General features: G+C 37.4%; 2 protein-coding genes and 1 long non-coding RNA gene across 4 annotated transcripts in view; 1 reads left to right on the top strand and 2 right to left on the bottom strand.

Annotated features, from left to right (window-relative positions):
• LOC136248936 (uncharacterized) overlaps window positions 1-7,335 on the bottom strand; it is a 43,072-nt gene extending 35,737 nt beyond the window's left edge. Inside the window, exons 1-2 of the mRNA XM_066040803.1 lie at window positions 7,158-7,335; window positions 2,157-2,264 (exon numbers count right to left, since the gene is read on the bottom strand). Coding sequence (XP_065896875.1) covers window positions 2,157-2,264; window positions 7,158-7,172 — 123 coding nt within the window. The 5' untranslated portion in view covers window positions 7,173-7,335. The remainder of the gene's footprint in view (window positions 1-2,156; window positions 2,265-7,157) is intronic.
• On the top strand, window positions 7,334-17,577 carry LOC136248938 (uncharacterized). The gene is made up of 2 exons (XR_010697949.1): window positions 7,334-7,481; window positions 16,926-17,577. It is a non-coding gene; the product is annotated as an uncharacterized lncRNA (long non-coding RNA).
• LOC136248937 (uncharacterized) lies at window positions 10,957-15,207 on the bottom strand. Of its 2 annotated transcripts, XM_066040805.1 has the most exons (10): window positions 15,088-15,207; window positions 14,948-15,037; window positions 14,830-14,898; window positions 14,691-14,770; window positions 14,577-14,643; window positions 13,672-13,722; window positions 13,576-13,620; window positions 13,464-13,522; window positions 11,975-12,156; window positions 10,957-11,915 (listed from the first exon to the last, which is right to left on the bottom strand). In XM_066040805.1, the coding sequence occupies exons 1-10, from the start codon at window positions 15,130-15,132 to the stop codon at window positions 11,098-11,100; spliced, it is 1,506 nt and encodes a 501-aa protein (XP_065896877.1). In that variant the 5' UTR covers window positions 15,133-15,207; the 3' UTR covers window positions 10,957-11,097. The 2 variants fall into 2 exon arrangements, with proteins under 2 accessions (XP_065896877.1, XP_065896876.1); XM_066040804.1 differs by having other exon boundaries at window positions 13,576-13,722.
• Window positions 17,578-24,075: the final 6,498 nt, after the last annotated feature.

Raw genomic sequence — 24,075 nt, 5'->3', positions numbered from 1 at the left:
ACTGCATAACCTTCATTCCTATGTTATGTTGTTCTCCATGTCCATGGCCCATTTATACGCATGAATTGTAATCCACTTTGGAGCTGTTTTTGATCTTGTAGGTTCATTTTGCCATTGATTAGCCATTGGTCTTAGTAGGAAAGCCAAAATGTTGCAATAGAGCCCATATGAATAAAAATGTGATCTATTCAAGTTAACATGAAATCCTATCATTTTAACCATAGTATAATTAATTAACCTTCGAATCCTTGAACATGAAATAATGGATATGTATGAATTAGAGGCAGAGTGTCAACCTTGAGTTATTGGGGTAAGTAAAACAGTGGACCCGGGGACTAAGGACCGGGGACCCACGAAGATCCAACTCTTCTTGGAATTTTATATACTTCACAATATTCTATACTTGTACTAGGTACCTCTGCAAGTAGTCTCTCATGGCCAATCCACTTTTTCCCCATCATGGTGATGTTTATATACCAATTAGAAATTATAAACACCTCTGAAAAGTGTATGAGCTATTTGTACTGCATTTATAAGCCACTCGCCTGCTGCACAATGAGCCTACTAGCCTATTATGTCGACTAGCTACTAAAGTTTAGAAACATTGTGCATACAAATATTCAGGGGAAATAGTAATTACACAATGTTTCTAAACTTTAGTAGCTAGGCAACACAGTACTAGTATGCTACCCAAAAAAATTATTATTCGACCGGTGACCAAAGTAACGGCTAGAGCTACAGTACATACGCCAGTTTAGTCTACTATTTGTCCAGAATTATTTGTGGAACACGGAGAAGAAGACTATTACAGTATTATCAAGTACTACAGTGTGTCTTTCTTGTTATAATTATTTATCATGTACAAAATTGCTTGAGGGCGGCTTACTAAATGAACATGTATAGGTGACTAAATGAGCATGTCAGGTGACTAAGTGATTTAGTAACCCTGTAAATGAGCTGTACCATAGTCTAAGTCTCACTACATCTCTTAAGTTGGATATATTGGTTAACAGGTTTAAATACATGTTTTACAGTTGTAGATGAGTGGCTGGCACTACATCATAGAAACCTTACAGTTCATGGCTTGTTGTCACCACTCAACTATATATTAACACAAAACTTAATTAAATGCCAAATAGCTTATGTCTGATGAAAATACTATTCCAATCACTAAACCAAGATCGTGTTCCAGCTTACATTATTTCAGTTCTAGTGTTGAAAGCAAATCCCAATAGTATTGAGGTGCACTGGTTTGATCAAGCAAACTGGAGTTGTCTTGTTTTACTATTCCTATACAATAACTGCTGAATACTTGGTCAAATAAAAGAGATTGCAATGTGTACAGATGATTACTGAAATATCCATGTTACTCTATGTAATCATTTTCACGGGTCAATATACAGAGTGTAATACTCTTGGTTACTATCGTTTAGCCTTAATTCACCATACAAAATAATTGCTCCACCTAATGAGTATACTATCCTGCATATAGTTACATATATTGCTAACTGAGGATCTGAGCTATAGCCAGTGTTGGGAGTAACGCGTTACATAATATTATTACTTTTGTGGTAACTAAGTAATATAACGAAATACGTTATAAAAACAGGTAATATAACTCAATTTACTTCACTTACAATTGTAACACGTTACCTAAGTAATATAGTTACTGTAACGAGTCTAATATAACATAATATTATTGCTACAAGTAATGAAGTTACTAATCTCGTTAGCTATCCTCTGAGTAACGCCTAGCCACAACAAAGTAACGAAGCCTACTGAATGTAGCTTATTCACCAGCTTCTTACTGATAACCAAGATATGCACATTGTCCAACAACGCAATCATGCACGTGATAAGGTGGTAGTTTAGCTTAAGGCTGTGGACACAAAGTAATATAAAATGTAATATTATTATAGTTACTTTATTTTATGGGTAATATGTAACTGTAACTAAACAGTTCAGTTGCAAGTAATTTGTGACTAGTTACTTTTTAAAAGTAACTTGCCCAACACTGGCTATAGCTAACTGGAGTTTGGTACATAATATGAATTTGGTTGAAAAATCTCATACCAGTCATTAAACTAGCATGAGAGATTGTTGGTGAACAGCACAAGTATTGTCATTTAAGAGTGAAGTGCACAAAATCAACTCACATATTCAGGATGTCTAGTGTTAACATCATGCTTCATCACTGAAAGCATTTCATTGACTTTGTCCAGGTCTCCCTTTTCCACCACATCAAACAGCTTGTCTCTCTCTTCCTGTAACACCATACAGAAGGCACCAATACTAGTTAACCATAATACTAGTACACATAATGGGTACATGGCCCAGGAAGCAAATAATTATCATATTAATAGCTGGATTGTCATACTACAACAACATTGGTATCCCTTTAAATTTCTGTATAATCTTGAGGTATTTGGTTCTGCAGCATGGTGATGCTGACTTCCTTTTCTTCAATTTCTTATTTAATTATTGATATTGTAATATATCAAGACACACGGTAGTGTGTCGTGCAGCCAAGAAAGCCGGCATGCCACACTGTGAGTATATTTACAGGAAGAAACTAAACACGATTTTCACACATACATAGCTCTGTGCTCCCTTCTTGAATTGGCATCATTTTTATACTGCAAACTCCCTCCACCTTCAGCAACCCACATGCTAAATTTGAGCAAGATTGCCTAATGCAGTTGTGGAATATAAGCCTTCAAAATCTGGCTTAATTTCTTTGTTTTTTTCCTTTGTTTAAGGGGCTGATTTAGATTTTTTTTGTGCACTTTACAAAAACCATTATGAAATGCAAATGCGTAGCTCGATTGTCTTGAGCTTTGGTTCACTTTAAGAATTATTTTGGCACAATCACATACTAAGCTTAGTGCAAATCTGATTAATGGTAGTAGAGCTATGGACAAGATTATTTGCGTTAATAAAGGTTGACTTGTCACGCCTACAGGGTAAACCGCTTATGGGAGTAACTTAAAAATCAGTATGCGTATAGGTTAACCATCATAGCTCAAACCTTTTATGGTTTGCATTGACAGCTATAGAGTTACAAGGCAAAAACCAAACGACTGTAAATGGCAGGGTCAAAATACTCTAATAGAACAGTTACCGCAGAGTAAAAAGAGCACGAAAAATGTTGGAAAAAAAAGTTATTGACCAGCGTTCAAACCAGGGACCTCCACACTGAACACCCAAATCCTTAACCACTGAGCTGTTGCTATCACAGCTGATCACCTCACTTAATTTCTACTTATAAATGAAAATTCTAGCTAAAATCTACTCAATAGTGAAAAGTTCATAGGTTCGTACATCTAGCTAGCTACCACTGGAAAATCTAGATTGTTCTAGAACATTTTAAGTGTGTTCTATTAGAAATCCTAAAAATGTGCACTCTATTATTACAAAAGTAATTTAAATAACTCTGTAATACTGTACTATTATAACTTCTTTAGTATTTCATCAAATCAAAGTCGATGATCATTTTGGTACAGATTGCTGCAGGGTAGTACACTACTATTAAGATCTACTCGTGCCAATCATCATCATCATAGCCATCACAATAAGTGCCATGTTAATAAAACGTTTGATAACAGGCTGCAAATCGTATTTTAACATGAAAGGTGCAGGATTTGCTTTGTAAAAATTGAGCAACTGCATCTTATTATGTTGTGCGTGAAAAATCGATATACTCTAATAGAACAGTCACTGCAAAATCTTAATTGAAAAATGCTATACGTGCCTAATTAACTTGGAAGGAATTTACTTTGTTATAAAACACTATTGCAAATAAATATAGGCACTACATATATATTACAACTTTATATAGCCGTGAACAAGCAAGCACAAAATTATATCAAAACCTCTGACTCTGTATCACTTTTATAATCACATTATTGCACTTGTAATTGGATAATTGGTTTGTGTATCGTAACTCTTTTTTTCTGAGAATACCAACAGGGCTGATTGCTCAGTATAAATAATAAATTAAATATCAGTAGCTATAAATTGTCTTTAGTATCAGATCAGTAGGTATTTTTCTGTATTGGTAGAGCAATAGTTTGCTCATATCATCTTCATTGCATCTGTAGATAAGAAGAACAATGATTTGTGTAAAAACAAATTAAACTTCAAAGCTAATTTATGGTTGGCTTTGGGTGTATATTGAAACTACAAAAAGAAGTGAAATCCATGTAAAACAGCCAAGCTGTATAAAAAGGGTGCGGCCTTCAAAAAGTCTGGGTGAAAAAAGTTATGAAATCAAAGTTGGCTGCCATGAAATGGCTGCAATAATGTGGAAGAAAATAAATTTTAATAATAGCTTACATTTATTATCATCAACATCATTGCAGCCATCCACCTTTGATTTCATAACTTTTTTCACCCAGGCTTTTTGAAGGCCGCACCCTTTTTATACAGCTTGGCTGTTTTTGTATGGATATAGTAAGCAAGAAAAGGCAGCAAAGACAGCTAGCAAAGTCAAGGAAGATCAAAAGCAAAGGATGACTCAAGGCAGAGAAAAGAGCGTAACTGTAAGTTTAAGACTTAGAAGTTTCTTCTGGTGATGACACTGCGTGTCCACTGTGTGGAATGGTTTTTTTCAAATGACAATACTGGTGATTTCTGGATATGTTGTGACAGTTGTGATCAATGGTTTGACCGTAAGTGCACAAGAATCAGAAGCACAAAGAGGATCCCAGATAGTTACATTTGTGAAAAATGCATTAAGAAAAAGTGACTAGAGTAACTCACCTAATACTGGATGGGCTTCAAAATCGGACACGATTACTCAAGCTACAACAGGAATTTTTGAACAACTTGTATGTCTTCAGATAGTTCAAGGCTGTGGGATTTTGGATACCAAGTATCAGCTTTCTTGGCTTCTTTGTCTGGTGGCAGCAGCCCTGCAAAGTCATTTCCGATTAATATGTATATTCCGGAAAAAAGTCAATTCACAGACACCCACAGTTTACAAATCAGACTTACATCTAATCAATAGTTTTATATGTTCATGTTGTACATCAACTCATCTACTTTCTAAATATCCCCAGTTTATTTAATCATATCCTTTGAATCACAAATTACAAATAAAATAAAATGAGACGTCACTGGAGTAATAATCGCACCATAAATTTAAGTATACGGAAACTTGATTAAGTATACATTGTTTGAGATAAGTTCACGGAAAATGTGTACCGTATACCTTTACAAACACCATGTACTTCTGTAGACTTAAATTCATGGTGTGATTATTACTCCAGTAACATCTCATTTTATTTGTAATTCGTGGTTTAAAGGATTTGATTAAATAAACTGGGGATATTTAAAAAGTTGATGTACAACATGAACTTGTAAACTGTGGGTGTCGACTAGTCTCGTGTGGCCAGACCCACTCTTCGCGTGGCGCTTATCGTCGATTGATGCGCCTAGCTGTGAGAGGGTCTGGTGTATAGTTCGAATAGTAAAGTTGTTCTGATACCCTAAGCTTTTTAACCAGGTGCATGCCCATAGACGGCCGAAGGCCGGCTGTGGGCGTGCGCCTGGTTTACTAAAATTGTTTTCGTAAAATTGTGTGTGTGTAACTATCTACCTATCTATGTTTGTCCGTACGCACCCACATGAGCAAAATCGTTTAATAACGGTAAAAGCAGCTTTTACGTAAGAAGTAAAAGTGAAATGAAGTCTGTATTAAACTTCTGCACAGGTGAACTTTGCTCTGAGCCAGACTGAGGTGGTTTCTTTTCGGCGGACTGCAATACGGGTGCCTCAGACTACCTTCCCCTTGAGGTTTTCAGTCATTTAGCAACTGAAAAACAATGGTGCAGGCCTCGTACACTGCCAGGAATAGCCTATCGCTTCGAGTTGAAAGGGGGCGTATCCCTTACGTACGCGAACGAAAATGAAGAGCAGCTTTGAGGCTTTATCAAGAGAATTTGTGGGAAAAAAACACGTTAGTCACACTATAAAACAGTTTAGAAGATGATTTTGAGCGTAATATGTTGGTAAAAGCGGTTTGTTTAACAAACGCTTCCTTAGCAGTGCATAGCAACGTAATTGAACAAATTACGAATATTTCATGAATTACGAAATACGAGAATTAGCTAATAATATTATTGCACAACCCAAAACTACCCTATTGTAAAGTAGTAATACATAGTTGGTTAATTCATAGTAGTATATACTGTCTATAGTTAATTCCAGATGAGTTAGCTAGATGCATGGCGCCTGGTTTTTAGAAGTAGCACAACATCAACTTGTTCAGGGTGATAATGAAACACCTGGATAACTTCATCGTGCCACATCATAGTGGCTTACTGTCAGTAGAGAAAGGAATTTGTTATCAACCCGCAAAATGACGTGGTGTGATGAAAGTTGACCAGGTGTTTCATTATCACCCTGAAAAGGTTCAGGGTGTCAGAACAACTTTGCTATTCAAACTATACCAGACCCTCTCGCAGCCAGGCACTTATAATTATCAATTGATAAGTGCCATGCGAAGAGTGGGTCTGGCCACGCGAGACTATGAATCGACTTTGTTTTTCTGGAATATACGTATGTATTAATCGAAAATAACTTTGCAGGGCTGCTGCCACCAGACAAAGAAGCCAAGGAAGCTAATACTTGATGTCCAAAGTCCCACAGCCTTGAACTATCTGAAGACATACAAGTTGTTCAAAAATTCCTGTTGTAGCTCAGTAATCGCGTCCGATTTTGAAGCCCATTCGATATTAGGTGAGTTACTCTACTTAACTTCCAGATGAAACATTTTCTGTCTACTATCAGGTGCTGTTGTCTCATAGTAGCCCCACGTACCCATCTTCATTTAAAGTTTGTTTTGTCTTACATTCTCACATTTAAATCATAACAAATATTTTTCTATAAAAGGTTGATGAGACGTATGCATGCAGCAAAAGTAGAGAAAACCAAAAGTTTTGTAAGAGTTACAGCCGATCATGAAATCGTGTCTCATGACTCCCACGCCTAGGGTTTCGCCAATTAACGCTCGGCGAAACTATACTGGAGAAAGTCTGAACAGGATTTCTGTTGTCAGTCTGCAGACCCTACTTTTCTTGCCAGCACACAAAGAAAAGTATTCGAAACTCGCAGCTAGCTATAGCACCTACTAGTAGATTCAAATAGCTACTTACGTGAATTTTTATCATTGTGCCGGTTTTTCTTCCTTATGCCGTATGGCTACAACAATAGTCGTGGCTCCCAGAAATCTGGAGTTAATCACTAAACCTCCTGGCAGACTGGCTCATAGGCGACTACATTATATTCTTATATATTGTTGCACACAAGTTTGCGAAAAGTGCGATTTTTGATTTTGGGCCCGGATGTAACGGAATTCCGTATACTACGCCCTTATACTAAAATTAAGACATAGTGCTTTCAGCGCAGAGTGGAATCATCTTTGGTGGTGTTCTATGTCTATGGTTAATGGACAGTGCTACTCCAATTCGTGCCATTTGGTGAGTCATTCTAACTATGCACAGTAATTAAAAATACAAAGTCCACTCCATTAATACGAAATAGAGCAGTTTCAAAACCATGGTAACCAAAAATTACGCAATGGACCACACCCAAATCGCCATGTTTTTGTACCAGATTGCTAGATGTTGCAAGTTGAATTCCTCGCTAAATCCATGCCAAGACTTATTAATACGTGAGTAAAATAGATGCCAGTGATAGAATAAAATGTGCAGTGAGTTATTATGCATTAAAATATACGTACTGCCTCCCAACAGGGCAGTTTCGAAGGAAAGAGAAATGCGTAAAAATGGATTTGGCCAAATTACGACCTATTCACCGCCCAAAGGTGGTTAAAACTAGGGAAAACTTACAGTATACGTCTTTACCCAGCACCACAGCAGCGTACAGCCATATCCAGCTATCCCAGGATTAGCCAGAGCTCCTGAAAGGCACGAGACCGGTAATGGCGTACTACCAAACTGTGATAAAACGCCAGAAAAAGAAGACTCTTAGTGGTGAATTTTGCTAGAGTTAAGTTTTATTGTCGAAATCAACCATCAGTTAAACTTTAGCGGTCTTATTTTGCTGTCTGCTTTTTCACACGAAGTGGGAATCCCAGCACATGAGCGATTCTGGCTAACTCGGGGATAGCTCGATGTGGCTGTACGATGCTGTGGTGCTGGATAAAGACCTATACTGCAGGTTTCCCCTAGTTTTAACCACCTTTGGGCGGTGAATAGGTCGCAATTTGGCCAAATCCATCTTTACGCATTTCTCCTTCCTACGAAACTGCCCTGTTGGGAGGCAGTACGGATCTTTTAATGCGTAATAACTCACCTACATACTTTATTCTATCACTGGCATCTCTTTTCCTTACGTATTAATAATCTTGGCATGAATTTAGCGAGGAATTCAACTTGCAACATGAAATAGTCTGGTACAAAAACATGGCGATTTGGGTGTGTCCATTGCGTAATTTTTGGTTACCATGGTTTTGAAACTATACACCTGAAATACACCCCCACCACACCCCCACCTGAAATACACGTGCTACATCAGGCTTGTTTAACTTTTAGAGACAAACAATGCTGCAACTTTCGCTTCTTGGGCTTAGTTGGTATGTGTTGGTTTCCCAGTTTCCTTTTCATAGGCCTTCCTTGGGGTGCCATCTTTGTACTTCTTGGCAGTCCCTTTCTTCGTCTTCTAATACCAGTTACATTAGTTTTGATGTATCTCCCCTTCCTTCCATGTGACCATACATACCCTATAATAGTCAAAGCACATACATACATAAACTGCTGGGTTAAGTTACAAAACCGGCTTACTGTCTGGTTTTCCGAAGTTGTGTAGTGCATAAGAAATGGTGGCAGAAGGTGCAACTGATGATTGCTGCATGTACCTGTAACTGTTAATAAACTTTTTTACCCCTGAAATGAAATTGTAGTCTCCATCACTTAATCTGTATGTAATGTCATCTACTATGCTGATCAAGTCTTCATTCATACTCTGTATTTCTGGTGTTGATACACTGGTTTTTGTGCTGTATGACTGTTCACTTGCCGTGCTAGGTGACATTGGTGAGTCAGAGAGGTGAGTGTCAGTATCATGTCCTTGAAGCTGTGGAACAAAATAATCTTCTGTAGCATCCATGTGATATTCTTTTAAGTCACTATAAAAATTGGTTTCCATTACATTGTCTCCTTTGGCCAAAGTTGCAAATAACTTCCTTGCTCTTGCTTCCCTAGAGTGGAATGGAGGAATGTTAACAGCAAAAATACCAAATGTTTTAGCCACTGCAGCTTGGTGTTTACATGGAGCTCCTGCATATCCCTTGATGCATGTGCAGACACCTAGCTCCATGTCAGTGAGGAATGTGTCTGTCCCATGTTGTGTGTTGTCCGTCACTGAATATATATGATCGCTTAATTTGTCCGTAGAAACAATGGTATCCAGTGATTTGTAAAGATGCCTGTACTTTACAGCAATTCCAGGTCTGTACCTGCTGTGTGCAATGTCTAATAGTCTGTTACTAAAGTATTGTTCCATTGTGTTTGTTAAAAATTCGAACATTTGAATTAAATTATATACCTTTACACGGTCAAATTGTATACAATTTCTTTTAAGATCCTTATTCCTCCCTCTGCATAGTTATTTGTATGGTTACCCCGTGTAACCTCCCTAACCCTGAATGAGAGTGCCCACTCTGATCTTCTCTCCCAAAATTGTCTAAGCCTATCCACAAGGTGTGGATACTTTGTAGCATATGTGGATTCCATTATTGTATCATACCACGCAAGCAGACTACCTTCACTTTTCACATACACTAACTTTCTAATTAAATTAAATATTGACTGCCGCTCATCTTTTGGTATCCTCTGCTTTGCTTCCATCAGCCACGACCACCAGCACTGTAGATAATGAAAGATGCATAAGAGGTAGTTGGTGTTAGGCCATACTGCTTTTAGTGCAGCTCGTTCAGCTGCACAATCATCAATAATACAAAGCTCTGGTCCTAACTCCTTCCTCCCATAGAATGTATTAGATGGTATTACCGTCTTCATCATGACTGTCCATGCCTCAGTAATAGTGGCCTCAGTTTCACCAGATGTAATCACCACTGCAGGTGGAATTCCACCAGCAGAGCAAGATGTACTAATGGTAAATAGTGGACAGTTGTATCTGTCCAAACTTGATGTTGAATCACAGTAGTTGAATCACAGTAGACCAACTCACCAGATTGTTGAATTAGCTGATGTGCTCTAGCCATTAAGGGTGTGCATACTGCTAGAACCAGTGGCTGTGAAGTACTGGTGCTATCTCCAGATATGTATCGTTGTAAGAATGCATGTCCACCATCTGCTTGATGTTTATCATTGTATGCTTTTATAATGCTTTCTAGTTTATAAAACATCTCCTGTCCACTTTCTTTTCCGTAGCGTTCTTCCCTCCATTTACGGAAAAGGTAGTAAACGTCTTGTGCTGTTGGATTAATGGAGCGATCTGCATGCATTCTCTCTGCATACTCTTCCTCAGTCTCTGTAGTTAAGTTGAGTTCATGCAGCTGTTTAGCAGATGCTGGGGAATGTCCTTGCTCAAAGTATTCAAAGAATCTTCTTTTTGTTCTTTCACTAACTGGTTTAAAACTTAAGGCATGTGCAGACTGAATAGAATGGTTGTGTTGCCATACAATGTTTATTTCACAAGGGTTAGAATGATGTTTATTGTTGTGAATCTTCATTGTTAGTGTTGCAGGGCAGTTTGTTTTCTTATCCCTTCTATTAACAGAGTTGGAGTGCTTAGCAGTCTTCACTGGTTGTTTTCGTTTATGTTGGCAACGTCGTATGGTTTTGTAGATAATCTTTTGGCCTTTTGTCTGTACTCCTCTTGTTATACGCGTCTGTCTGGTGTTCCAATGTGCTTATCCACTGTTTGGCCTCTTCCTCGGTATGTATGTCAGTGAATATTGTTGAAGAAAATGCACTATTGTCATGGTGGATGATCTGAAACTTTGTGAAAATGTATGTGTAATCAGCTGGTAAAACATGCTGTAGGTAGACTGGCAGTTGTGAATGCTTAAGTTGTTCATTCATAATTGGACACAAATTTGTGTTTGTTTCAGTTTGGTCTTGTGTAGTTGACACAAAAGGTGACAGTGGTGACATGGGTGGTGGTGAAGGTGACATACATGATAGTGATGGTGATGATGGCATACATGGTGGAGACGGTACAGTGGATGGTGATGATACAGAGGCTGGAGACAGTACAGTGGATGGCGATGATACAGCAGCTGGAGATGGTACAGTGGCTGGAGAGGGTACAGTAGATGGCGATGATACAGATGGTAAAGTGGTTGGAGATGGTACGGTAGCCGGAGATGGTACAGTGGATGGCGATGATACAGCAGCTGGAGACGATACAGTGACTGGAGAGGGTACAGTAGATGGCGATGATACAGATGGTAAAGTGGTTGGAGATGGTACGGTAGCCGGAGATGGTACAGTGGATGGCGATGATACAGCAGCTGGAGACGGTACAGTGACTGGAGAGGGTACAGTAGATGGTGATGATACAGACGGTAAAGTGGCTGGAGATGGTACAGTGGATGGCGATGATACAGTGGCTGGAGACGGTACAGTGGATGGCGATGGTACAGTGGCTAGAGACGGTACAGTAGATGGCGATGATACAGATGGTAAAGTGGCTGGAGACGGTACAGTGGCTGGAGATGGTACAGTGGATGGCGATGATACAGTGGCTGGAGATGGTACAGTGGCTGGAGATGGTGTACTGATAGGTGATGGAATTGCTGTGAATTTTGGACTGGCATCTGATGAATGTGGTATATTTGATGATCTTGACATGGATGATGATGGTGGTTGTGCAGTTGATGTAAAGGGTGGTGATGCTGACATGCATTGAATGATCACAAGTAGCTAAAATTTTGCAATTAAGTAACTTTACAGTAATTTTGTACATGTACGTAAGTATTTACCTTGTGTTAAATCTACATGTACTTGTGGGAGGGAAGCGCCTACATTTGCATCTGGGAGTCGGATTAAATTTTTGTGTAGATGTCTAGCAGCCAGTGGTTCAATGTGTATTGCTGGGTCATAATATATGAGAGAATTTTCTGGAGCTCTTTGTGAAATCAGTTGATTTCGTTCTGAATTGTTCCTAAATGGTATATATTTGCAGTAAATAATATTTTATTGAATGTACTGTATATTGGTGTATACATGTCATAATTTGTATATGGCACAGTTGTAGACTGCAACAAATACATTATAACTACAATGCACTGATCTCAGTGCATTTTAGCACAAGCGTCGGCAGCAGAGACTGCTACAGCACCTCACCTAATAGGTGAAAAGATGCTTCCTATATCTTTCATATATAGATACATCATTGACTTACTGTTGTTTGTCCCTTTTCTATGATGGAAGCACAAGGTGTTGATTTGTGGCAGCACACCAGTAGTTGTGTGCCCATATCGTATGAACACTAAAAAGAAGTCATGCTATCAGCTAGTTTCACATAATTATTGTTTTTCATATGTAAGGCACTGTAGTAGGCAGAATGTATCAAATTTACTTTGTAAATGCTGTATCTACTAAAAGTCTAGTATGAAAAATGGATGTAGCTGTTATTCATAGCTTTGAGGGCAGTGTTTGTAGTATAAAACAGTTGTCAAATGTGAAGCTCATTTTTCTTATATCAGTTATTGTTAATGTATTTACTTCATGAAGTTTATGTATGGCCTCCAGCTAGACTCTCAATGTTGAACAACTATTAAAGTTTTGCTTCTGAAAGTATTACTGAATGATACTTTAGGACATCTAATTCACTATTCCAATCCAAGAGTGTGCTGCTAGGTATGGAGGACCAGAGGAGGTAGGACATGACGTCATGATAATTGCGTGATATAAGCGTACTGTACACCAATAGAGTGTAGTTCTAGTTCGCTTTAAAGTTTAGTGCTATATTTGTTGTCCAAAATGATAATTCACTAGTGTAGAAATTTTTTATCTACTGAGCTCCAGTGATCTTACAGGGAATTTTGCAATAGCACATCATTTAGAATAAATTCTGATCTTATTTTCAGGTACCTATGTAATTACTCATTGTATTAGTTGTCGTTAACAGTTAGACCTCAGCGTCTATAATGATGCTAGAAGCTTAGTACGTTAGTTTTTTCCATCATATAATTATCATCGGAATTCAATTAAATTACATAACTTCTCACTGAAATCACATGTGTTATGACATCATGTCCTACTCCCGACTACAAATTCAAAATTCAGTCAAATAAAATTTTGTTGGAATGATTTTTAGTTATTCTGGAGACATTTTTTGGACTTAACCCCTAAGCTGGCATGAAGGAAATGGGAAGCTGGTTTTTGGGTGATGCTTTTAGACAGGAAAGGTCGAACCTCTATGATCCCTATATGTACAACTGTACTGTATGGTAAACTATTACATACATGAGGTATCCACTGAGCAATTCCTCCAGCATTATTTTACGTACAATTCCCATGTCTTCCTACAGAACGTACATTATTCGGTTCCTTATTGCTAGTGTAGTGAATACTGTACCTGTATGAAGTTCATCCGGACCCCTCGAACACAATGCAAAGCATACTGAGTAGTGAAGTTGAAATCATATTTATTGTATGACCTTGCATCTTTTACCTGGCACACAAATGCTCCACAATCATAACTATTGTGCTGTCGGGGTAGGTCCTACAATTATAGTATATTTAATTGCAAATGATGCACACAAGGTAGTGATACATAAATTATATTAATGCTTTATCACCTGATATGTGATGTATTTCTAATTCTGATTTACTGCTGTATATTTAGTGTATACGGGCTAGCAAAGGATCAAAATTAGTGTATCGAGGGGGGTGACATGAAATGGGATGGAATATTCAATGGTACAAAACATTTTAATTCATCATTCTAAGTAGTAGTGAAAGTCCTATGAAAAATGTTTTCAGTGAGTTTTGTCGCTTTCCAAAAATCCAAGAATGAGAGAAAAATCACCTCGTTCATCCTTCACCTTACACACTGTATATTTTAAAGCTTGAACCTGACTCTAATATATATTTCTGTTCTAGGTTGGCTAGTATTTGCTCACAAAAAGCTTGTCATCTTCACTGCCTGTACAGTAATACATTTTGGACTTTCAAAACTCAGAAAGTAGTAGGGCATGAATGAACGTTAAAATTTAACATTCGAACATTCTCTAATTTTTCTTAACGAATGTTCGAATGTTGTTACACTCACTCAATTAGTACAATAGTAATAATTTTGCATTATGAACATGTACCAAAGATGGGTTTGCGTACATTTCTGAAACCTTTTTACCTCAAATTAATGTTAAAAACAACCATATAAAAGTAAAAACCTACTCTTACAGTGGTAATAATTGAGTGTGGGTGATATAACGAATGTTGAAATTTACATTCGAATGTTAAGCTTATCGAACATTCTAACGAATGTTTGACATTTGTTCATGCCCTAGAAAGTAGGTGGAAAGGTTACAGTAAATTTACCAATCCTTAAAAGGCAACCCATCTATACATACTTACTTTTCTAATTTTGTAAGTCCATTGTTTCCACTGACTGTGTGAAGTTGACCTTTCATCCAAAAACTCCCTAAAATGTTTCGTGTCAACTTATGCACACATATGTATGTATGTTACCTTGCTGTTAACCAATTGTTAATGTTGTGATTGTGAAGTGAGTCACAATACTCCACTGTTCGATTTACAAAATCTACAACCTAATTCAATGTAATATGTTTTAGTTGATAAATTTGCACATAATACTCTATGACATTACCAGTAGACACCAATGGCGTCCCTGTTCGTTTATGCTAAACAATAACAGGTCTTGTTGATGCAGGTCAACCTATACATCAAGTAGAATTTATAGTTATGCTACATGAAAATTAACTTACCGATCTGTACCAGTTTGTGACACTCTGGTACCCTTGAGTGGCTAGTTTCTGAAAAAACTGTGAACTGAATACCTGCAGTCGAGTTCCAGCCTATAACAAGTTATCTTAGTATCTGAAAAGATATGTAACATGCTCTTTACCTTTTGTGCTTCTCTTTGTATCAATTGCAAGTAGGAGTCAATCATCTAATAATTATCCACACAGGGCACAATCATGGGGGAGGAAGGTTTGAAGTGAACCCCAATTTTTGTGGTAGAAATTTAAAAATCACCCCTAGAATTCAATCTTATTCTTGAGGATCATATCGCACAAATAATGAAACATCCATCAACAATAAAACAAGCTTTTTTATGTTGGTTACATGATCATTTGTGCAGTAAAGTACTGCATCCACAATCTGTTACAAGACAACAGCTGCATTATAGCTTTGTGGGTTGTGTTGTACATGTGTAAAGTTACCATAAGCTGTTGGATAATGGATGTATATTTTACAATATGGATGTTTGCTAATGGGCAGGAGAAACAAGGTGATATGTAATGTCATGAGTACATTAGGGTACAAGACGTTTTTTTTTTAATTTCACTGTTGACCAATGACATAAAAGTTTACGAAATAATGGGTTTAGGTCTGGAAGAGACTGGTGTACCGTTAAATTGAATCTATGTTGTGTGGAGTGGAAATATGGCTGCAGGAGAAGTACCCTTGACCTTGTCCAAAATACTCCACATCAAACCAGAACCCCTGATTATGCCCCCTGTGCATGCGTGAAAATTGTGTATGGTACATACCTGATCTGTCAGATAGGACTGCCCTAGAATTGAGTAGCAAGAATTTATGGACAATGCATGTGGTCTCTCATCTGTAAAACAAGTAACATTATATAAATCAGAAGCATATGAGCTGCCAAAGGCAGTGAAGGGAGCATGAAACTTACACTGCCTTTTGGGTGCCATCACAATCCAAATGGATGGCCGATCAGTTTTCATATAAGGAAAGTAAAATCTTGTTATTTGAGCCATATACTAAATTGCACGCGGCCCTCATAGCAATTTATTCAAAAAACCTGACGTAATTTGGATTGTCATGGAACTCAGTTTCATGGTCCTTTGCCACGTTCAGCGGCTCATAAGCTCCTGATAACATTAATAATATACAGTGGTATAGTGCAACATGCACACAAGTGCATTGGTCATGGATTTCTTGCTGTTAATCTGATGGGCTTAACTGTACCTTTTCTCAGTCTATAAAATGCCAGAAATGGTTCTTGCTGGAGAACTGTAGCAACACTGACTTGCATGACCTACATATATGTGGCATATAGATGTAGCACAGGAAATACACATGAGGAGTTATTCACCTCTGCATCATTGGCATAAAACCACTGTTTTAGATCCTTACTGGAACAAAAGAATGCTGTAGTGACCCATTCTTTTCTCAAGTGCTTTGTATGATACAATCCCAGTAAGTTCATATACATGGGAATTTAATCCAGGGATCGTCAGTGCTGTTCGCTATGAAATTTTTTTGTAAACCTAACAGGTGTGCATGCATTCATGTTTATATATTTAAACACTCAAGCCCTAGTTATTTGTTAATAAATATACAGCAGAACCTGTTAATCAGGACACTCAAAAATATGGACAAGGTGGACAGTTGGTAACAGTCCCAAAATATCCTTAAGTATGTAAACTGATTGGAAAATCAAGACACCTTGATAATCAGGACACTTTTAGTCGGTCCCAAGGTGTCCTTAACATACACATTCCACTGTATGTATTCATATTTGGTTATTGTTATTGTGCATATACGTATCTACGTACAAATATGGGAGCATAATAAATTACTGCACAACAGTTTCTATATGTATAGTTGCATTCTGCATTCACGTATACTGTACAATAAATTACCTGAACTTGAACAGTAGCATTTCTATAATGTTGTAACTTGTGTAATTAATAATAATAATAATTTTTATAGTCAATACCTGGACTGGTGTTTGGACACATGGATACATAAGGCAATTGGACACAAGCTAAGGAAATTTCTCTTTTCCTTCTGAACTTGTGTATTACACCTGCATTGGAAATACATACAGGCACTCATACACACAGTGCATTTGTGTGGTGTGTGCATATGTACAGGTGTTTGTGTCTTGCTTGTGCATGTGAGTGCATGTTTGCATAATTTTTTTCAAGGGACAAGCAAGCTGTTCAAATAGCTATGATTTGTGTAGTACAGACCATATATCCACGAAACTTACTTCTGAGATAATTTCTAAGAGCATTTAAGTTTCACCTACCCATTGACTGATGACAGTCATGATGTTTACAACATTTATATTAATAAGGGAATCAGACCTTTTCCCCTCATATTTCAAATTTAGATTTTAAAAATCTCTACTAAGTTTATGGTGTATGTGCATGTGTAGTGTCTGTATGAGCATCTGTACGTTGGTAGTGTTTGAGTGTGTGTCCAAAGTGTGCACGCATGTATATTATGTGATATACTCATGTGCTCCGTATCCACATACATTTAGCTTGTGAATTAACAAGTGGAATCTATGTATGACATTTGAACTTATTGTATATTGTCTTGTGTATCTTTATTATCAATTTTACTGTTACTATGATATGTATGCATGAATTCACGCGCTTTTCACAATGGGATTGTACAGTCTCTGCTTCAAAGTTTTCACTGAGTGCACCTTGCATGGAGTTTGAAATTCTTGGCTATGGGGGGTAGTATTATAATCTTACATCTATTAATGGTTATGTACCGTGTATATCTCGAGGCAGAAGTTCTTTTGCGCAGGTGTTACACTTTTATTGCCACACCGCTTACATTTTACTGTGACAACAAGAAATACAACTAGAGATAAAATGACAGTAGTAACATACGCTCTGTTAAGGTCTCCACTTGTAGTTGATCTTGAATGTCATCCCTTATTAGAGTTGCATGGACTCATACTTTGTAAGCTGTTGAGTAGGGAGAAGGGTGGCACAGTGCAAGGGTTGTGTGAATACTTGTAATTAGTAACAACTCCCTTTAGTCCAGCCACTGCACAGAGACCTTGACCTACATGCAGTATATAGTTGTATACCAAAACCAACCACAAGAAATTGGCATAGCTCATTAGCTATAACTAAATTAAATCACACTAATTGAATACTCATGAAATTAATAGCTATATGGGTCATTCCATGCCAAATCAACATGAAATTGACATGACCTCTTCTGATTTTTATATAAGTTGGTACACACAAAGACTCAATTGAGAAACTGCATGTGTGAACTTGAGGTGCTATTGTTATTAACACTTTACAATGACCAGCACTGCAGATCTATTTGTCTATTAGTGCGTTAATGTCAGGTCATTTGGGTTGCATTTCAAGGGACTTAATGTGGAGCCGTACTCATGCACCATTTGAGAATGTTTTTGGTGTCTTAAGTGATATATGGAGCCACACCCACATCCTCTATGGTATTATGCCCACTTATTGGGTTTGTGTTGTTGTAGGCAACAAGTCTGCATGGCATCAAGAAAAGTGCTATGCCTGCTTATGGGAGCCTGTAGACTATCATGGAGCCACACCCACTTATCGATCATTGAATATGTGTGTTTTGATACCTGTAGCTACTTGTTCGTTTTCTTTTGCATACAATTCTTCCTGTTGGTCGACAACCTTGACTTGCACCATGTAACTCTTACTCCTGAATTGAAAAAGTATTGATGGATTATCTAACTGTAGAACCTCTCTTAAAGTACCCTCCACTATAAAGAAACATTTCTGTGGTTCCTATAGAATACAATTTAAAGGACAACCTCTCAGTAAGATTTCATCAGTTGGTCTCAAACTGTTCGTTACATACGTACGTAGTGGTTCGTTACATACGTACGTAGTGGTTCGTTACATACGTACATAGTGGTTCGTTACATAGTGGTTCCAATAGATAAGTTTATATGTACGTACATAATTATACTATACATGCACTAGGTCATTCAGCAGTTCAAGTATGCTTGACTCATACTGTATGGGAGCAGTTCTAATTACCATTAATATTAGAAATGTTCCTGTACAAGAACCTGTATAAGAGATAGCACTGAGAATTAAAAATTTGTCTATAATGAAACCTCTAAAGATTGGTAATTTTTGTCCTTTATAAAAAAGATGTACCTTAACTGTATGGTTGAGTCATATACATAGAACTATGTACTACATTAGCCAGCAAGTAGACTGTCAGTCACTCAAATAAATGGTTAACAGTAATCACATCTGTGGATCACAATTCTTGCACAGTATGTAACATAGTTATTAGAAACTACAGTGAGTTTCTGTTCTGTTTTCATCAGCTCCCACATATTTACCCATTATTGCAGATTTAACAATTATTTTGTCTGAATAACAAAAAACTTGAATATGCAAGTCTCGCGTGTCAGACAGTTTGTGTGGGGGCGGGAAATAAACAGTCTGGTCACTGTTGTACATTTTCCATGAATAAACTGACATGCAATTAGATTACATCATGCTATTGTTTTGTGGCAAGGATGAATTGTGCCAGTCACGTCTGAGCAAGCTGAGGCAAAAATTGTACTGGTAATGTCATGATGTATTTGAAACATTGCTGAAGGTCTTTCCTCGACAGTTCCACTACTTCACAAATCCATAGCGAACCAATGATTGTAAGAGCTCTGTACGAGGGGAACAAATATCCTAAGCCTATGGCATTGTTAAACTTCAGTGCTTTATTACAGTAAGAATTAGAATAATTGGTGTTTGTTTTATCATAGAGCCCGCAAGGCAATCTGACTGGCTCTGCCAACATTCCACAGTGGTCACAGAATGCGTGCAACAGTGACCAGAAGGCTTATTTGACACCCCCACACAAACCGTCTGGCATGGAGACTAGTTGGAACAACGACTCCTTATTCTCACAGTGATTGCATAAAAATGAGATGACTTTGATCCAATAAACATTTCTTGGCATTCTGTAGTGTGTTAGGTTACCTCATTAGACGTTAAATTCCCTAGCCAGTTGCTTGCAATATCTGAGTTTCCACCTACAAATAAGAACATCATACCCAATACACACAACATCACACAAAATCATGACCACGTTACCACATAATAAAGTGGTGATGAAAATTATAATATCTATAATGAACCTATCAATGTATTTACAGGGAGAATTGACACAAAACTGTTGCCGCACTATAGGGCATTAATTTTGATAATCATTCATTAAGCACACAAGTACTTTTTCTTGAAGCTTTTATATCCCTGTGTGGATAAGTGAGGATTTGACACAATAGGTTTGCCCTTCTATGGGTCATTTGACATTCAGCTGTTTGAAATCTCCATATATACCCAAGGGCGGAATAGTGGGGTAATACATTAATAGGTGAATTAACGTATATAAAAACAGCGGCATCTCTATAGGGCAAGGAACATCTCTAAGTAGCGAAATGTTATTTTCTATTGGGACTTAATGTCACTACAAATATCAGTCACTTAATTGTTACTACAATAGAATAGCAAATATTTCTTTCTGAGAAAGTAAAATTTGGTAATACTAATTAGACGAAAAAAACCACAACTGATGTTCAGCAACATATGTGACCTAATTTTGGAAAACCGTTGATATACGCACAATAGTACTTTTGTAATAAAAAACTATGGGTAAAAAATGCAAGCTCCAAAAAAATTTTATGCAAATTTTTATCGCCTCACAGGTGGGCGAAGTAAGCCTCCAATGGATACATCCTTGGCATCATCGTATTCGCCTGTTCATAGGGAGTACAAAAATCTTTGTTTCATCTCCATACCGAGACCTGGACCTAAAAACAAACTTAAAGTAATGTACAAGCCAATTCTTTAGATCAAACTATCATTTAATAAGATTTTAAGGCAATTATTTTATATCAATGGTGGACTGTGAAAATGACCATAACTATACTGAAGTTGCAATCTTACAGTTAGTGGACCACAAGTGAAAATAGTAATCTCAAGACTGGATCTTGAGGTACTTTTAGTCAAATCCCTGTAAACATAGATGTATGTAGTTTTTGACTTTATTCTTTTCTGTGGTGCAGCTTACTATAGTTAGTCTGACTTTCACAACTAGCCAAATCACCATTTACAACTAGCCAAAAGTCTAACTTTTTGGTCACAACTAGCCCCATTTTTTAGCCCTTGGACCAGGAGTGAATTTTTAAGCAAGGTGAAACATCAGCACCATTCTGGCATTTATGTATGCAGCATGCGTGGTGAATTCACTTCCAAAAGTACATGCCATAGTGTTTATGCCATGTATCCCTACATGCATGTTAGATATGCATGTGAAACAATGTGAGTGTGGAAGTAAGTTAAACAGCTGAACTATAGCAAATTAGCAAATACAATTGTATTTGGGTAGGGAGGGGGAGGGCAAAAGCTGTTAGCTTTCACTACTGACAATGTCTCAAAGCTCATCAAAATTAATTTATAGCAATTTTATGGGTACAATTTGAAGTCTAACTAAAACAGCAACTTTTATTCAAAAGTATTTAGGGGCTACTTGCAGTAAAGCTTTTAGCTGTTGACTCAGTGTGACTATACAGGGTTAATGAACATATAACATTTATAAGCAGTGCAAAACAGCCTATAGCCATCTGGAAACACTTGGTACAGTGGTAGGACACCAACTCTCAAAGTAAAGAGGTAGCTGCATGGCCTAAGTGCATGGTAAATTTTAGTATTTTTATTAACACAGCCTTGACTGCTCTATTAGGGTGTTTGAGCATTCTATTAGAGTAGGCCATATCACAGTGTCAGCCCGGCCCCACTTCAAGAAGGATACTTTTGTATATATGGCTTCAAGAATGTTATTAGTTATAGAACACTTGCTAAAAGATCCAGTCTTACAAGGTGAAGTGACTAAAATCAAGCCTTAACAAACATGTTAAAAAGGACAATTAATGCTACACTCTAATTCTGTTAGATATAGTTTGGCTTATTGTAATTGACTTCAGTTTGAACTGCATGTGTTCAGTGGCAATGCTAATACTGTATGAGTTTTGATATAGGTTAAATTTTATCAGTCACTGTGTAAGATGAACTACAGGCTATCATCCTAATGATCGCAGAACAGCAAACATTAATTACTGCAATGTGCTCAGTGGTTGTGATGTAAAACAGCATTTGAGTGTCCCATGCAGAATGCTATAATATGCAGGGTATAATAAAACAGTAGTTTATGTAATAGTTGTATCATGGGCCTGAGTGATTTGCCTGATATGTACACCCACGCCCTCGGGCCATAAAGTGTACATATTAGCAAATCGTGGGTGTACATATCAGCAAATCGTGGGTGTACATATCAGCAAATCATGATGCAACTGATATGTACCATGCAGGCTAATAGCTTGTTGTGGTGGGCAACTAATCACCCAAGCCAATGCGAGGCAACCTGCTGGATTTATTATGTAGTCAGTCTTGTAGAATTCAACTATGGGTCAGCAACAAGTAACATTGCAGTTATGTGTGTTAACATAAATGGGCAAATCCTACAGATATCATGGAAACACTCAATTTAGTGATTTTACAAGTGTTTCAAAGTTGCTAAATCACACACTGTTTACAAAGCTTTCTAAACATCCAGAGGGGTAAGCTTCGCTGTGGAGTGGTTACCTTCATGATATATGAAAAGTATGTGGGCGTGGTATGTAATCAAACATGTGGACAACATGACACTAGTTCTCACCTTAAATTTCCATTTGTTCAACTCATAGCCAGATGGCAAGGGTGTCAAATCACCTCTGTCTAAGTGCTGTAGGATGCAAAGTCGGGAACATGGTTTTCATCATGTGAGCAATAATAAACCCCCACAATCAAATGCTGCCAGGATTCTTATAAAAACAAACCAACTTTACCTCATCAGATATCAATGCCATGGTACATTTAAAATAAACCATTATAATGTACCATGGCAAGCCAGGGTTTATGAGATATTTACCCTGAAATTTTCCTTTGAAATTAAGTGGTTTCACTGTACATTACTATACTACAAATCATTACCACTGGTGCACCCATAAAAGTTATGAGCAAGGCTCTGATTGATCTTGACAGTTATCCTTAGATTATTGAGTTAGCTTCATAGACTTGAGGCAAAGCATAGGCCAATTATGGCATTTTTCAAAAAGGCAGTCCATACTCCAGTCTATAGTGGTGAAATTGCCAATTTATTATCCAATTAACATTCTGTGGCTTCTTGTAAAGTGGACTGTTAAATCTCTTTTTAAATCTGACTTGCCAGATGATCTCTCAGTATTCGTTATTGAATTCAGTATCTCTAGTAGTTGTGTAAAGATTATTCTCGAAATGTTTTAATATGTGTTGGCACAATGGTCACGGTACAGCCACATTTCTGGAAACCGAAGGACTGATTTTAGCATGTTCTCATACATGGCTAAAATAGCTACTCATGCAATAAATATTGATGAAATACAACAAATTCAAGATTATTGTGTAGATCAAGAATAGAATGATTGGAACAGTTAATTACCTAGCTCTGTTATATTCAATTAACACTTTTAAATCACTGTTAGATAATTATTTAGATTTACTTTTGTATAATGTTAATGGCATTGGTCGGGTATAGCTACAGTAGACCTCTCAATTTGGAGCTAGAGTTAACCTTGAGATACCCCAAATGCATGGCCTCATGCAATAGTGGGGCTCACGTGCACACACATTTTATTAATAAAGAAAGTCAACAAGCATGAACTATCTATACTGCATGTATACTGCTGTTATTTGCAGCTTATTTCTATGCTCTATGGTGTTAATCTCAGTACACATAGAATCTAAGCAACCTGGAATTCCAAGCACGGTGTAGCATCACGTGAATCATAAGTCTGTTTATTCAGCTTTATGCCTATCTTTGTGATGATTGTAGGTATCACTAATCCTTTCACTAGGTCCAAATCTGGCCTCACGTGATATATTTCCTGCTGTCTACCTTCGTAACCAAGTCCATTCAAAGTTGAATAATGCTAGAAAAACTGGTCTACTACTAAACAAAAACGAGAAAGTCACCTTACCATGTTATAATACAGCATTTGGTTACACGTTGGCTCCAGTCTTTTGTA

This window comes from Dysidea avara, chromosome 3 (genome assembly GCF_963678975.1).
Source record: "Dysidea avara chromosome 3, odDysAvar1.4, whole genome shotgun sequence".
NCBI lineage: Eukaryota > Metazoa > Porifera > Demospongiae > Dictyoceratida > Dysideidae > Dysidea > Dysidea avara.
This window is presented reverse-complemented; position numbering and strand designations above follow the sequence as displayed.

Coding starts and splice junctions, on each gene's coding strand:
- LOC136248937 (XM_066040804.1), bottom strand. CDS start 15,132: ATGATTGACTCCTACTTGCAATTGATACAAAGAGAAGCACAAAAG. Junction 15,038..15,087: donor TACAAAGAGAAGCACAAAAG/GTAAAGAGCATG, acceptor AACTTGTTATAG/GCTGGAACTCGACTGCAGGT. Junction 14,899..14,947: donor TCACAAACTGGTACAGATCG/GTAAGTTAATTT, acceptor CTTGATGTATAG/GTTGACCTGCATCAACAAGA.